The sequence below is a fragment of the Schistocerca cancellata genome, chromosome 9 (genome assembly GCF_023864275.1).
Source record: "Schistocerca cancellata isolate TAMUIC-IGC-003103 chromosome 9, iqSchCanc2.1, whole genome shotgun sequence".
In the NCBI taxonomy this organism is placed as follows: domain Eukaryota; kingdom Metazoa; phylum Arthropoda; class Insecta; order Orthoptera; family Acrididae; genus Schistocerca; species Schistocerca cancellata.
This window is the reverse complement of record NC_064634.1, coordinates 23297506-23314626: the sequence shown is the minus strand read 5'-3', so window position 1 is coordinate 23314626 and position 17121 is coordinate 23297506. Positions and strand designations below refer to the sequence as shown.

Here is a 17121-nt window from a genome sequence, read left to right as displayed (position 1 = left end):
TGGATACTCACTTTTTTTAATGGCATGGCTCTATTTAAGTGCTCAGTCATTATTTCTGTGAACATGTTCCATTTATTGTTGACCCCAACGGCAGTCATAACTGATTCCTATGATTCCTGGCTTAAACTGTGTCTTAGTGTAGCAATGTTGTTTGCAGATAATATTCACCTGTGTTTGTACATTTTTCTTGGTTTGAATTTCATATTACATTTTAGCGCTAGTGTTTGGCCTAAATGATCTGAGAGGTGACCATTTATTACATATGTTGAGATGATGTGGTCATAATTTGTGATAACATGATCAATTGAACTACTATGTGTGTTAGCTATTCTGGTGGGTATTAATCCAAGAAGATCTTTAGCCCCATAAGACAGGATACAATCTGCAAAATGTTTGCTTTCCGGATCATCATGTAAAGTGTTGATGTTCAGGTCTCCCAGTACGACAAGATTTACACTTCTACAGCCTGACATTAATTTACTTAAAACTCCATCAAGTGCTTTCAGAAACCATCAAAGTTTCCATGGGGGATCTATATACACCTATGACATGGAAAGGAACAGTGCAAAATGTGATTTTAAGAAATGCAATTTCAAAATCTTTGTCAACACAGAAATTCTTTCTCCATAACACTTTTCCCATTGTGGTTATGAACGTGCATTTTCTCGAGTAGATGGCAACAGCACCACCTTTACTGTGTGTTCTGCAGTAGAACGTAGCTAAGTTGTAGCCTTCTAATTTGCAATGTTCAATGTTGTTCAATGTTTTCTGGTGATCTGCAACCATTACTAGTGTGGAGATAGTCCTGAGATAAATGATTCAAAAGCATCTATTTTGTTTCCTAAACCCTGTACATTACAACACAAAAATGATAAAATTATTCTCATGTGGACTGACGTCTGCTTGAGGCACATACACTACATGATCAAAAGTGTCCAGACATCCCCAAAAACATAAGTTTTTCATATTAGGTGCAGTGTGAAGCCACCTACTGCCAGGTACTCCATATCAGCGACCTCAGCAGTCATTAGACATTGTGAGATAGCAGAATGGGGCGCTCCGTGGAACTCATGGACTTTGAACATGGTCAGGTGATTGGATGTCACTTGTGTCATACATCCGTATGCGAGATTTTCACACTCCTAAACATTCCTAGGTCCACTGTTTCCGATGTGATAGTGAAGTGAAAACATGAAGGGACATGTACAGCACAAAGCGTACAGGCCAACCTCGTCTGTTGACTGACAGAGATCGCTGACAGTTGAAGAGAGTCATAATGTGTAATAGGCAGACATCTATCCAGACCATCGCACAGGAATTCTAAACTGCATCAGGATCCACTGCAAGTACAATGACAGTTAGCCGGGAGCTGAGAAAACTTGGATTTCACTGTTGAGCAGCTGCTCATAAGCCATACATCACCCCGGTAAATGCCAAACGACGCCTCGCTTGGTGTAAGAAGCACAAACATTGGATGATTGAGCAGCGGAAAAACATTGTGTGGAGTGACGAATCACGGTACACAATGTGGCGTTCTGATGGCAGGATATGGATATGGTGAATGCCCGGTGAACGTCATCTGCCAGCATGTGTAGTGCCAACAGTAAAATTCGGAGGCGGTGGTGTTATGGTGTGGTTGTGTTTTTTATGAAGGGGGCTTGCACCCCTTTCTGTTTTGCACAGCACTGCACAGCACAGGCCTACATTCATGTTTTAAGCACCTTCTTGCTTCCCACTGTTGAAAAGCAATTCAGGGATGGCGACTACATCTTTCAACATGATCGAGCACCTGTTCATAATGCATGGCCTGTGACAGAGCCGTTACACAACAGCAACATCCCTATAATGGACTGGCCTGCACAGAGTCCTGACCTGAATCCTACAGAACACCTTTTGGATATTTTGGAACGCTGACTTCGTGCCAGGCCTCACCAACCGACCTCAGTGCAGCACTCCATGAAGAATGGGCTGTCATTCCCCAAGAAACCTTCCAGCATCTGACTGAATGTATGCCTGCGAGAGTGGAAGCTGTCATCAAGGCTAAGGGTGGGCTAACACCATATTGAATTCCAGCATTACTGATGGAGGGCACCACGAATTGTAAGTCATTTTCAGCCGGGTGTTGTTTTACTGATCTGGCATTTCGTGGTTGATTCTCCCAAGTATTTGTTATTTTTGTCCTTGAGAGAGATGGCCTCTGTAGCCCAACACTGCACATTCAATTTGCTGTTCACTATTCTTGGATCTATTTTATAACTAATTGCTTCCCTAGGCTGTTGAGATTTAAGCCATGAGATGTGTGGAATCTTCTTCTTACATAGCTTATGTCCAAAAATGATTTTTTTTTAATCTCTTGCATACATTTAGGATCTGTTTTATTTGTGCTTCGCACTTCTTTATTAACACAAGACTAGATTGGGAAGTCATGTCGATGTGGAACAGAGAAAACCATTATGTTTGAACTTCTCAGCTCATGTAGCCTTCTTTTAAGTGAGATCACTAGGTCTTTAATTTCGTTTTTTGCTACGTCATTTGTTCCCGCTAAGAACACGAAAAAGTCATTATTTGTTGTTTCTGTTTTCATGTCATGGTTCATGGAAGTCACTGCCTGAAATTTTGCACCTAGTTCCACTATGCTAGCTATTTTGTGACTGCTTCTAGACTGAAATTCAGCTGCTATGTTCTGTCCTTGACTATCTGAAAATAGGTTTATTTTACACATTTTTGCTGGTTTATGGTAACTGTTTTTAGGCCTGCTGGTACTCAGATGTTGTGTGATGACACTGTTTGTTTTGTCTTTTTTGTCCATATTAGTCGATAATCCAACTTGAGGAACACTTGATTTTGATTCACTGTCAGCGCCTACACTCACGGCTGAATTGTTTTCTTCCTGTGGTTGAAAGAGACTCTGTCATTCTTTGTTTCTGATGTCCTTTTTCTCTCCATGTGGTTTGACACAGCTCGCTGAGATATCACGTCTACAGTTGAAAGCACTTCAAAAAGGTTCTCGTGCATTTAAAGCTAGTCGCCAATTTTTGCACCACTCTGAAATTCTATCAAGATCTGGCTGAATATTTATACAGCTTCTTTCAGATAGTACTTCATTAAAGATAACTGTATCATCAGCAAAAAGGCTGAGGCTACTACTAACATTGTCTGACAGGTCAACATGAACAGCCAGGATCCCGACACACTTCCTTGGGACACACCTGAAGTTACTTCTACACCGGATGACGATTCTCCATCCAAGTTAACATACAGCATCCTCCCTATCAAACAATCCTCAATCCAATCACAAATTTCATTTGAGACTCCACATGATTGTACTTTTTACAATAAGTGTAGATCTGGTACTGAGTCAATGCAAGTTGGGTTTCACATGATTGATGCTTTCAGAATCCGTGCTGGTTGGCAGGGAGGTAGAAATCATTAATAAAATCCATGATATGGTGATGGATGACAGAAGAGTTAAGGTGCATGAGATTGCTAGTGCTATGGGCATCTCAAATGAATGGGTACATAATATTTTGCATAAAAATTTGGACATGAGAAAGCTATCCGCAAGATGGGCTCCGCGATTGCTCATGCTTGACCAAAAACGGAATTGTGTGAACTGTTGCAAGGATGGTTTGCAGCTGTTCAGGAAGAATGCATAGGACTTTAAGCATCGATTTGTCACTGTGGATGAAACATGAACAATTACTATACTCCTGAGACCAAACAACAATCTAAACAATGGGTTACCAAGGGAGAATCCGCACCAAAAAAGGCGAAGACCATTCCTTCGGCCGGAAAGATTATGGCGACTGTCTTTTGAGATTCACAAGGAATAATCCTCATTGACTACCTGGAAGAGGGTAAAACTATTACAGGTGCATATTATTCATCATTATTGGACCATTTGAAAACCGAGCTGCAAGAAAAACGCCGGCAATTGGACTGCAGAAAAGTCCTTTTCCATCACGACAATGCACCAGCACACACCTCAGCAGTTGTGGTCACAAAATTAATGGAAATAGGGTTCCAACTCGTTTCACATCCCCCCTGTTCTCCAGACTTGGCTTCCTCAGACTACTATTTGTTCCCCAATTTGAAGAAATGGCAAATTCCTGGCGGGACAAAGATTTTATTCAAACGAGGATGTGATTGCAGCAACTAATAACTATTTTGCAGACTTGGACAATTCCTATTATTCAGAAGGGATCAACAAATTAGAACAGCATTGGACGAAGTGTATAAGTCTAAAAGGAGACTATGTAAAAAAAATAAAAAAGGTTTACCCCAAACACTTAAGTAGTTTTCATTTTTGCACAGACTTTTCAAACACCCCTGATAGAGGAGAGAGTGTCACAGATATGATACATGAATTGGGGTGGCAATCATTAGATCAAAGCTGTTTTTGCTATGTTAGGATCTTCTCATGAAATTCAGTCATCCACTGCCTCCACAGTATGGAAATAGTTTGTTGTTGGTTACCTACACAAGTAGAAATGAACATCATAATAAAATAAAAGAAATCAGAGCTCTCATGGAAACAGCAAAGTATACATTTCTCCCATGCACTGTTTGAGAGTGGAATGGTAGTGAAACGGGCTTGAAGGTGGTTCTACGGTCACTTAATTGTGAAATTCAGAGTAACCATGAAGCTGTTGATGTAGATAACTGACAATGTATGATTACGATTAACCACTAATTTCAATATGAAATATTGTCCTAGTTAGTCCAAATTAATCTGAAATGCACACTTTTTAATTAAGTCCCCATCTAATTGGGCTCACATTTTAGTGGTGGCCTCCCTTAACAAGAAATACAATACTGCTTCATGTTACAATTGACTGTACACCTACACCTTTTAAAAACATGTGCCATGTGTCTTCTTCACATTTGGATGCAATACTGAACTCATCTCTCTAGTGGCTTAAGAAATCTTTCAAACAGTAAAGCTGGACAAGCCTGCAAAATTTTCTGCTTCTGCTCTTCAACCGTACGAATGTGACAGCTGAATACTTCACTTCTGAGATGATCCCAGAAACAATAATCCAGAGGATTGAGGTGAGGTCGTGCTGCATGCTAAGGTACAGGCTCTACTTGACTTTTAAACATGGGACAATACTGGCTGTCACAGCAGCAGCAAAATGTGAAATATTAGTCCAATTAGCTGGGGAATTAAATGAAATGTTTATATTTCCTATACATTTGTACTAATTTATCTAATATTTCAAACTTAAGTCAAAGGCACTTCAGCATTTTCTAGAAAATGGCTTATTTGCAGACAAGTGTTTATTGAAATGTTTTTGCTTCTGTTATTGCATACTTTCACCTTGTTTGTGCTATTAAGTATGATACACTCAGTATAACTTCTGAGTGAAATAAAATTCTTGAATTAAAAAGGCAGAGGTTTAAAATCAACAAAGTGAAAGAAAAAGTAACTTGTGCAGATGAGGTATACTTTTTAAAGTAGCAAGCAGTTTATGATTTAAATGCATGTGCCTAGAGTTTTTACTTGTTGTCAATCTCAATTCTATCTTTTCCAGCCATGTGGATATACATTTTGTTTACAAAGGTAACGAGATCATCAGAGGCTAAGCATAAGTGATATTGGGAACCACGAAAAATCTAAATCTGCATGGCAAAATGGGATATGAACTGCTGCCCTCCCAATGTAAAGCTTATTTTGGTTATCAAATCATTTACAGAAGGCTGATGGGCCTTTCAATATATAAAAATTAATTTTATTATTGTTGATTCCCAAAGTTTGTGATTAAATAAGTAAAGTTGGGCATTACTGTAATGATCCATCTCTGGGGCTGTGTGGCCATTATCTCTAAATGCCACGAGGAAGCTCTACGTTTGATTCCCCTTAGTGTCAAAGATCAAGCAGGTTCCCTTTGAAAGCTCACATCTAATTTCCTTCTCCAATGCAAAGTTTGTGTTCTGTTTCTAATGACCTCACTGTAACAGGATACTGAACCCTAACCTTCCTTCACTGCACAGTATTGAGTGTAAACCACTGCAATCTTTGACAGCTTGAGATAGTAAACCCAGATCCTCCAAATGGCATTATCATGACAGTGTCAAACTTAAATTCATCTTAACTGATTTAGACACATCACTGAAAACTAAATCTGGAGGGCCAACAGAGATTTGAACTGCTGCTGCCCTGAGTCCAATGTCTTACCACTGTACCACCTCACTTGGTTAGTCTTACAAGGACAAATTGGAAGATATTTGAGAGAGACGTAGAGGGTCTGGTTTGGAAAAGCTGGTGGTGGTGGTGGTGGTGGTGGTGGTGGTGGTTAGTGTTTAACGTCCCGTCGACAACGAGGTCATTAGAGACGGAGCGCAAGCTCGGGTTAGGGAAGGATTGGGAAGGAAATTGGCCGTGCCCTTTCAAAGGAACCATCCCGGCATTTGCCTGAAACGATTTAGGGAAATTTAGGGAAAACCTAAATCAGGATGGCCGGAGACGGGATTGAACCATCGTCCTCCCGAATGCGAGTCCAGTGTGCTAACCACTGCACCACCTCGCTCGGTGGAAAAGCTGGCATTAAAGGCCAGAAGAGCAGTAGGGTAACAACAGATCTTTCCATAACGACATTCACTGATGTTGTTGGTGTTAATATATAAATGTGGTTGAAATATATCTAAAAACAAAGATGATGTGACTTACCAAACGAAAGCGCTGGCAGGTCGATAGACACACAAACAAACACAAACATACACACAAAAATGTCTGCTTGTGTCTGTGTATGTGCGGTTGGATATGGGTGTGTGTGCGAGTGTATACCTGTCCTTTCTTCCCCCTAAGGTAAGTCTTTCCGCTCGCGGGATTGGAATGACTCCTTACCCTCTCCCTTAAAACCCACATCCTTTCGTCTTTCCCTCTCCTTCCCTCTTTCCTGATGAAGCAACCGTTGGTTGTGAAAGCTTGAATTTTGTGTGTATGTTTGTGTTTATTTGTGTGTCTATCGACCTGCCAGCACTTTCGTTTGGTAAGTCACATCATCTTTGTTTTTAGATATATTTTTCCCACGTGGATTGTTTCCCTCTATTATATAAATGTGGTTGCATTTTTATAATGTAGCATCTTTCATACTACTGAGTTGGAAAACGTATCTCCACGGGAACCTAATGAGATCCTGGTATAAAGTGGACAAAAACTGGAATTATAGCACAGTCATGTTAAGTCACTTGATCGATAAGCTTTCTGTAAGTCTCCAAGTAACTAACCGCGCTAGATTATCGTTATTCTTTCAACAACCTGTTTCATTCTAGGGGTAAACAGCAATCTGTATCACCGTCACAAACCATGGTTGGAAAATGTGAAATGTGTATTGCGTTATGCACTTAACAGAATGAGATTTTCACTCTGCAGCAGAGTGTGCACTGATATGAAACTTCCTGACAGATTAAAACTGTGTGCCGGACCGAGACTCCAACAGGGGACCTTCGCCTTTCACAGGCAAGTGCTCTACCAACTGAGCTACCCAAGCACGACTCACAACCCGTCCTCACAGTTTCAATTCTGCCAGTACCTCGTCTCCTACCTTCCAAACTTCACAGAAGATCTTCTGTGAAACTTGCAGAACTCTTAACAGTTTCTCCAAAATACTGGCTGATGAGAAATAATTAAATCGATTTCAGTATGTTTACGGACCACTGCTACAAATCCCTGAATCTGCACAAAGCATCCATATTTTTTATCCATAATGAAAAACTCTGAAAATTAACATGCTGAAAAATACAATGAACTAACTAGCACAAACACAAAGGATACTAAGTAAATGTGCATAAGGTCCTGTGCTTTAATTGAATACATGAATACATCAGACATGCTGCTGCAATGTGGATGATGGTGTTAACCTGCATAAATAATATTTCTGCAATGCAATTTGATGCATCTATATATTCATTCTACATAAATATTGCTAAACACAATGCCTATTAGACTGGACTCCATCATCTGATATACGACTTAAGAAAAGGCTCACTTTTGATGTATACTCACACTCATGTTTTGTATCGAAACCATCATGCACACCTGACTATCAGAATCTACACGTAAAAGAACTGTGTCAGGACCACTCTGTGGAAATCTGAAAGCAAAATATTGTGGTTCTGCTGGCAGCACAGTTATATTGCGTGTATCTGACAACCTGCAAAACAAATAAGAAAATTTGAAATTTTTAACTACTTAATAATAATGAAAAGTGATTAAAATAATAATGCAAAGGAAACAAGGCAGCAGATGACTAGTGGACACGCAATGGGTACAAAAGTGTATCGAATCACTTCATAAATATTTCCATAACAAGGATAAAACTGGAAAAATTACTTGAAGCAGTTTCAATCAAATCAAAATCACACCTCTCTGGATCTGGTTGCTTTTAAGTGGTATGTCACACTGAATCAGCTGTGACTGAACAGTGGTGGACTTTCAAATCACTGTGCTGGATTGTTATCATACACGACACTAATGGAACACTGACATAGTATAGTTGAAGAGCTCCCCATGAAAAGGATATTTATACAAGGAAACTCATGATTTCATGCTGACAAGGGAGAAAATGGAATCTAGGGACCATCCAAAGCGACAACTGCGTAAGATTGATTCTATTTCTGAACCAATCCCCAAAAACTGGACTACACTAAATTCCACCCGAACAGGCCATGAAGGCCCAACGGTGCTGATTGGCTGCCATGTCATCCCCATCCCACAGGCATCACAGGATGTGGATATGGAGGGGCATGTGGTCAGCACACCACTCTCCCGCCCATAGGTCAGTTTACGAGACCGGAGCTGCTGCTTCTCAATCAAGCAGCTCCTCAGTTTGCCTCGCCAGGGCTGAGTCCAGCCCACTTACCAACAGCGCTCAGTGGACCAAATGGTCACCCATCCAAGTGCTAGCCCAGCTCAACAGAGCTTAACTTCAGTGATCTGATGGGAACAAGTGTTACCACTGTGGCAAGGGTGTAAACCAATCTCTAATATTACTTAATACCATACATCATTCACCTAACATAAGAGAAACCAAATCGCTAATGGACCACAACTGGAAAATTGAACTAAAAGGAACATAGGCACATTCGAAAACTGAATTACACAGAACTGATGTTCCACAACAATATTTATTTTGGCTTTCTACAACATCCTCGGTCAACTTCAGATGAAACAGATGGCCCACACAACATCATTGTAAGTCTAGCTCGAGGAATTTATTCTGAAAGCCACAGGTTTTCTCTCTCTTTTTCCTTAATCCTGAATTATTTACAAAGTACACAAAGAAGCTGTGAACAAATAAATCACACATTACATTACACTCAAAGATTAAAAGTTAAGACTATAAGGGCCAAAACTGTGCACAAGTGAGCACTGGCACAGACTACTATGTTGTATGGACAGAATGCTGAACCGACGAACAAGCAAAAAGTAAAGGGAAGAAAGGAGTCTATGGAATGTGGGTGGGGAGCAGTTATATTATTTAAAACAAGCATATTATCTCACAGTGACACATATTAAGTCAGGATTCTGTGGCTGGTGTTTATTGATAACCAGAATTTTAAGTAATGTTAGTTTTCTGCCTTTATTTACTAAATGCAAAACTCACATTTAATATGATAAGAAGTTGGTCTAGGAGTTATAGCCCTTCCTGATTCATGTTTGTAGGTCTTATCTTAAATGCAAAAAATTGTACAAAGCTAAGCTCCTCATGTAGAAAACTGGTGGTGGGAAATTATGTAGAAAGGGCCCCCAATAGATGCAAGGCAAATAATAAAACAAGTGGCCATACCAAAGTGCACACAGGCAGCTCTGCTAGAAGCTGAGGAATTAAATCACTACTTTTTAAACTCAGTTAAAGAAACAGGAAACAATATTAAAGCAACAAGTTCATCACCAATGGACCTGACTGGAGCCCCACTGCCAGGTGACCAGGTATTTCAATGGGATATTATCACATCCGCTGATATTATAATAGCTGTTTCTAAATTTTCAAATTGTAAAAGTATGGACAGCTATTGGTTGTTGAATTACATAATTAAAAAGAAAATACACTCAGTCTCTACACCACTAGCTGTTGTTGTTTTTAATAAATGTGTTGAATTTGGAGTATTTCTGAAATCACTCAAGGTATCGAAAGCTATCCCAGTTTTTTAAAAAAAGGGTACAAACAACTTCCCCAAAACTACAGAGCAGTCTCAACTGTGCCAATATTTTCAAAGATATGAGACACTGCTACACACACAAACCGCTACTTTGAAAAACACAGTCTCCTATGTAACAATCTGTTTTTCGTAAGGGGAGAAACACAACAACAGCCATTTTGGAAATTCTGGATCAAACTTTAACAGCTCTTGAAGACAAAAAAGGGTATCACTGCTATTATGTGACCTAAGCAAGGCATTAGATTGCATTTCTGTTGACTACTAATAAGGAAGGTGGAGTTTTGTGGGGTGTGTGGGAGCATATTAGCTGTGATGAATTCTTATTTAAGTAACAGAAAACAGTCAGAAACATAAATTCCTCCTTAATGGAAATCAGCACAGGTGTTCCACAAACATCTATTCTCGGACCCTTCTTCTTCATTGCAGCAATCAATGATTTGCCTAATAGCATAGGTCATTCTGTCATGTGTTATGCAGATGATACAACACTATTTACCACACATCAGAGAATCTCTGATCTGATTAGAATAACAAATGAAATTCTTGATACAGCCTTGGACTGATTTGCAGCTAGTAAACTCCTGTCTCATCCCAATAAAACCAAACAACTCCTAACAGAAATGTCTAACAAAATAGAAAATAAGTCTGTAAAACTTTTAGGTATTGACATTAACTTCAAATTCCACTGGGAGGAACACATCAAGCACATATGTGAAAAAATGTCTCAGGTGTCATACCTCATTTTGAAGCTAAGGGATTTAGTGAGCTCGGATTACCTTAGGGTGATATAATTTGCAGTATTCCAGTCTCTCATGTCATACGGTCTGATTGTATGGGGACACTCCTCCTACATCAAGAGTATTTTAAAAATACAAAAAAAAGGAAATATCACTTTGCCACAAAGAAAAATGATCCTAATCCTACTCCTAACGATCCAAATCCCCAAGACACTATCCAAATTGAACCATGCCTGGAACAGTTCCGTCCTCCGTCACAGCGGGACCCACCTCCTCTTCCTCAAAACCACCCTCTCCTAACCTCCCAGGAATTTCTGACTTCCAGCCTTGCCTCTCAATCCTTCTTAAAAAAACCTTAATCCTACTCCCAACATCACCACTGCTGAGGCCCAGGCTATCCGTGATCTGAAGGCTGACCAATCCATCGTCATTCTTCCGGCGGACAAGGGTTCATGACTGTGGTACTTGATCGTCGGGAGTATGTGGCTGAGGGACTGCGTCAGCTTTCAGACAACACTACTTACAAAGTTTGCCAAGGTAATCCCATTCCTGATGTCCAGGCGGAGCTTCAAGGAATCCTCAGAACCTTAGGCCCCCTACAAAACCTTTCACCTGACTCCATCAACCTCCTGACCCCACCAACACCCCGCACCCCTACCTTCTACCTAAAATTCACAAACCCAATCATCCCGGCCGTCCCATTGTAGCTGGTTACCAAGCCCCCACAGAACGCATCTCTCCCTACGTAGATCAACACCTTCAAACCATTACATGCAGTCTCCCATCTTTCAACAAAGACACCAACCACTTTCTCGAACGCCTGGAATCCCTACCCAGTCTGTTACCCCCGGAAACCATCCTTGTAACCATTGATGCCACTTCCTTATACACAAATATTCCGCATGTCCAGGGCCTCGCTGCGATGGAGCACTTCCTTTCACGCCGATCACCTGCCACCCTACCTAAAACATCTTTCCTCATTACCTTAGCCAGCTTCATCCTGACCCACAACTTCTTCACTTTTGAAAACCAGACATACCAACAATTAAAGGGAACAGCCATGGGTACCAGGATGGCCCCCTCGTACGCCAACCTATTCATGGGTCGCTTAGAAGAAGCCTTCTTGGTTACCCAGGCCTGCCAACCCAAAGTTTGGTACAGATTTATTGATGACATTTTCATGATCTGGACTCACAGTGAAGAAGAACTCCAGAATTTCCTCTCCAACCTCAACTCCTTTGGTTCCATCAGATTCACCTGGTCCTACTCTAAATCCCATGCCACTTTCCTTGACGTTGACCTCCACCTGTCCAATGGCCAGCTTCACACGTCCGTCCACATCAAACCCACCAACAAGCAACAGTACCTCCATTATGACAGATGCCACCCATTCAACATGAAACGGTCCCTTCCCTACAGCCTAGGTCTTCATGGCAAACGAATCTGCTCCAGTCCGGAATCCTTGAACCATTACACCAACAACCTGAAAACAGCTTTTGCATCCCGTAACTACCCTCCCGACCTGGTACAGAAGCAAATAACCAGAGCCACTTCCTCATCTCCTCAAACCCGGAACCTTCCACAGAAGAACCCCAAAAGTGCCCCACTTGTGACAGGATACTTTCTGGGACTGGATCAGATTCTGAATGTGGCTCTCCAGCAGGGATACGACTTCCTCAAATCCTGCCCTGAAATGAGATCCATCCTTCATGAAATCCTCCCCACTCCACCTACAGTGTCTTTCCGCCGTCCACCTAACCTTCGTAACCTCTTAGTTCATCCCTATGAAATCCCCAAACCAACTTCCCTACCCTCTGGCTCCTACCCTTGTACCCGCCCCCGGTGTAAAACCTGTCCCATGCACCCTCCCACCACCACCTACTCCAGTCCTGTAACCCGGAAGGTGTACACGATCAAAGGCAGAGCCACGTGTGAAAGCACCCACGTGATTTACCAACTGACCTGCCTACACTGTGAAGCCTTCTATGTGGGAATGACCAGCAACAAACTGTCCATTCGCATGAATGGACACAGGCAGACAGTGTTTGTTGGTAATGAGGATCACCCTGTGGCTAAACATGCCTTGGTGCACGGCCAGCACATCTTGGCGCAGTGTTACACCGTCCGGGTTATCTGGATACTTCCCACTAACAACAACCTGTCTGAACTCCGGAGATGGGAACTTGCCCTTCAGCATATCCTCTCTTCTCACTATCCCCCAGGTCTCAATCTCCGCTAATTTCTAATTTCAATTTGCCGCCGCTCATACCTCACGTGTCTTTCAACAACATCTTTGCCTCTGTACTTCCGCCTCGACTGACATCTCTGCCCAAACTCTTTGCCTTTACAAATGTCTGCTTGTGTCTGTGTATATGCGGATGGATATGTGTGTGTGTGTGTGAATGTATACCTGTCCTTTTTTCCCCCTAAGGTAAGTCTTCCCGCTCCCGGGATTGGAATGACTCCTTACCCTCTCCCTTAAAACCCAAATCCTTTCGTCTTTCCCTCTCCTTCCCTCTTTCCTGATGAGGCAACCGTTGGTTGCGAAAGCTTGAATTTTGTGTGTATGTTTGTGTTTGTTTGTGTGTCTATCGACCTGCCAGCGCTTTTGTTTGGTAAGTCTCATCATCTTTCTTTTTAGATATAAAAAAAAAAAGTTCTACGTATAATGTGTAAAACAGGACACATGGAGGACTATTGTCCTTTTTTTTCCACGCTCAGAACACTCACAATTATAAATTTATACTTATATGTGTCTGTGCTCTATGTTAAAAATAATATTTCAGAATTTTGTGCTAGGGGAGAAAGTCATGAACACAACACCAGAGCTAAGGCTAATTTAGATATACCAAGGCAGAGTTTGACAAGAACTTGAAATTCTCATAAAGTGATCCTACTCAAAATTTTCAACAAATTACAAATCTATTGTCTACGGATCTACAAATTCTCAAAATTAAATGGTACAGCTGGCTATCAGATCACCCATTTTACCATATTAAAGAATCCTTTGAGGTGCCTGGGGAGGAGATTAGCATTCAACAAATTTTCCTAGAGTCTACTGTATCTTTATATAGTATGTCTCTGCTTTGTATAGTTATGGTTCTACATTTTGTATAATTATATCCCATGTACTCTACACAATTATTATTGCACAGTGCTTGCACCATACTGCATCACAGTATAACTTACAGACACTAGCTCTTTCAAATCTTCTTGTAGCATATTTTATTACTGTGGTGCTTAATATGTTTACACAGTTTATTTTATTACTATATCCTACTTTATTGTATTACTACATCCAGTATTATACAACAATGACAAAGCCAATTTCATTGTAAAATGATCAAGAGTGAATAAAAATTCTTAATTCTTGACTGATATGTAATTTGCCACACAAATTGGAGGAAATTACTATAAATTCCTCTCTGCTGTAAAGGTCAAGTCTTGTCTTTACTGGCGAATATAATGTGGGCATAACAACTGACTTCTTAGACCTTCCCATTGACATTAGCAAGCAGAAACATTTATATCAACTGATTTCTCTGCCACCTCCAGGTAGAATAACAATTGTAAATGAAAAGCATTTATTTAAGATATACGGGAAAGTAACTTCTACAGGCACAATAATTCCTGCCCATTCTCAGTAGCCTGTAACACACAAACATGCACCCTTCTATACCACAAACAACATCAGGTTTTGAAAATGAATTAAAAATAATTAAAGAAATTGCTCACAGCAGTATTAATGCTCCAGTCCTCACTGATAACATACTCTGTAGAAAGAGGAGAGGGAGGATAACAGTGCTTGTGTATTCTCTTCAGAAGCCACTACATGGTAAACAACACTGACAACAAGTGGATCCCATGCCATACATAGGTAGGACTTCACAGGTACTTGCCAGGAAACAAAAAAACCAGGAAATACACACCAGTTTTCTATACTACGAATACTGTTGCCCACATTCTGTTCAACAGTAAAGACACGTCTCCACCTTTACAATGAACTGAAATTTATAGGATTTCCTCTGGTTTGTGCGACAAGTTATTTGTAGGTCAATCAGGGCTATAGCTACCAGACAGACTAAACATGAGAGAAGTTGGAGACTGAAATTGAAAGGTCATTCTTTTGATATTAAATGTGAGTAGATCATATAAAGACAGAAAACTAACATTACTTAAAATTCTGGCTGTCAATAAACTTCAATCACTATGCTAGTGTTTTCCATATACAGGGAGTTTCACAATTCATCTTACACACTTCTAGAGATTGTAGAGGGGACTTAGTAGATCAAGTTTTACATAGGAACCCATGTCCAGAAACAGTTCGTTTCCATGTTAGAAGGAAAATAAGATGTATAGAATTCCCTCCTATTTACTGTGATCTTACAACAGCTGTTCGATATGACGACCACCAAGTTCAATGCGCATGGTGTATCTGCACAGTAAGTTCGCAGACATTCTGTCCAACATGCATGGTGTATGGTTAATCACTTATGCCGCAGCCATGATCTGTGCAACCTGATCTTCCTCCTAGATAGGGATCTTGTAAACAAGACTATTCATGTGGCCCCATAGGAAAACGTTTAAAGGGGTTAAATCTGGAGATCTTGGCGGCCAAGCATATGATCCACCTCAATCAATCCACTTGTCCCCATAGACTACATTCAGGTGGTTTCAGATGCGAAATGCAAGATTTACTGCTGTGACATCATGCTGGAACCATAATTCATGTGGAATGTCCAATGGCACATCTTCCAAAAACTCCGCCAGCACTTGCTGTAGGCATATCAAGTACCTGGAACCCATTATTTGGGGAGGAAGGATGTGCAACCCAATCAAAAGACCATCACAGATACCTGCCCAGACATTGATGATGACGATGTGCTGAAATCTTCACGTACACATGGCTTTGGGGTTTTCTTGATCCCAAATGTAGTTATTCTGAGCATTCAAAACACCTTCCCTGTTGAAATGTACTTTACCAGTAAAAAAAATTCACCTTGGAAACTGAGGAAAATCCATACAATGGAGTCAAAACCAAGTACAGAAAGTGACAGTTCACACAAATCTGCCAGGAGCAGAGGGTGACATTGGCGGAGTTTCTGTTCATGCAAAACACATCAGACAGATGAGTGAGAAAATGCAAGTAATGTGCAATGACTTGAGTGTTCGTCGATGGATTCTCTTCAAATTGATAAAGCATTTCCTCTTCCAATATGACAGAGCGCTGCCTTCTTGGAGCACCACAGTTTGCTCTATCACTTATGAATTTCCCACTTTCATGCCATTGTTCTATTCTGGCAAACATGGAATGAGACGGAGTCACGCGATTTTGAATGTACTCGAATTACAGACATTGAGCTTCTCTGCCATTATGGTGAACTTCACCATAATTTAACAACATATCAGTGAACTCTGAAAATTTGTACTCAGGCATTCTGTTATTGCAGTGTTAGTCAATGTAATGTCAACTGAGGCATCATCAGGAAGCATGAAAACAAGACAGATGAAAACAGTGGACTTCACATCATCGCACCATTCATGAATGTGGGTAGCCTTCTATAACAGGAGGACTGCATAAGAAACATCTACTAAATTTTGTTTGCACCATTGTGCACCCCCTTTTTATGCTAAAGACAACCTTAATTTGTCATAATGAATGCCATTTCTTTTTCTGGTATTGCAACTATGTACATGATTGTGCCTTCTGAACTGCAATGGATTACTTACAAGTAGTTCCATGAGGAGATAAATACACTGGGAAGCAGCTGCTGAAATGCCTAACTCTTTAAACAGATGTCTACAAGACAATTATGAGTGAGCACCACATATTTCTCTGATAGTACATTTTTGTGCAATGAAGACTTTCTTTCTCGTGACTGAGTTACCCCAGAATATTATTCCATATGAAATTATTGAATGAAAATATACAGAATATGAAACTTACTGATTTTCTGCACAAGATTGGCAGTTATTCGAAGTGCAAATGTGGCTGAACTAAATTGTTTTAGGAGCTCCAAAATGTGCTTTTTCTGGTTTAAATTCTTATCAATGTAGAGACATATGAATTTTCAAAATTTTCATGCTATTCATTATTTCCTCACTATGTGTTACATGTAGCTTTGGTGTAGTATCTCTAGATGTGCAAACTGAATATGGTGTGTCTTTTTAAAACTGAAGGTGAGGCCATTCACAGAAAATCGGTCAGTGATACTTTCCA

At 40.5% G+C, this 17121-nt stretch overlaps 1 protein-coding gene and 1 non-coding gene across 2 annotated transcripts in view; both read right to left on the bottom strand.

Moving 5' to 3' along the window:
- The window catches only part of LOC126100331 (SID1 transmembrane family member 1-like), a 147293-nt gene that overhangs the window by 122986 nt on the left and 7186 nt on the right, over nucleotides 1-17121 (bottom strand). Inside the window, exon 4 of the mRNA XM_049910944.1 lies at nucleotides 8009-8156. Coding sequence (XP_049766901.1) covers nucleotides 8009-8156 — 148 coding nt within the window. The remainder of the gene's footprint in view (nucleotides 1-8008; nucleotides 8157-17121) is intronic.
- Trnaa-cgc (transfer RNA alanine (anticodon CGC)) lies at nucleotides 6458-6530 on the bottom strand. Its single transcript has one exon. It is a non-coding gene; the product is annotated as a tRNA-Ala (tRNA).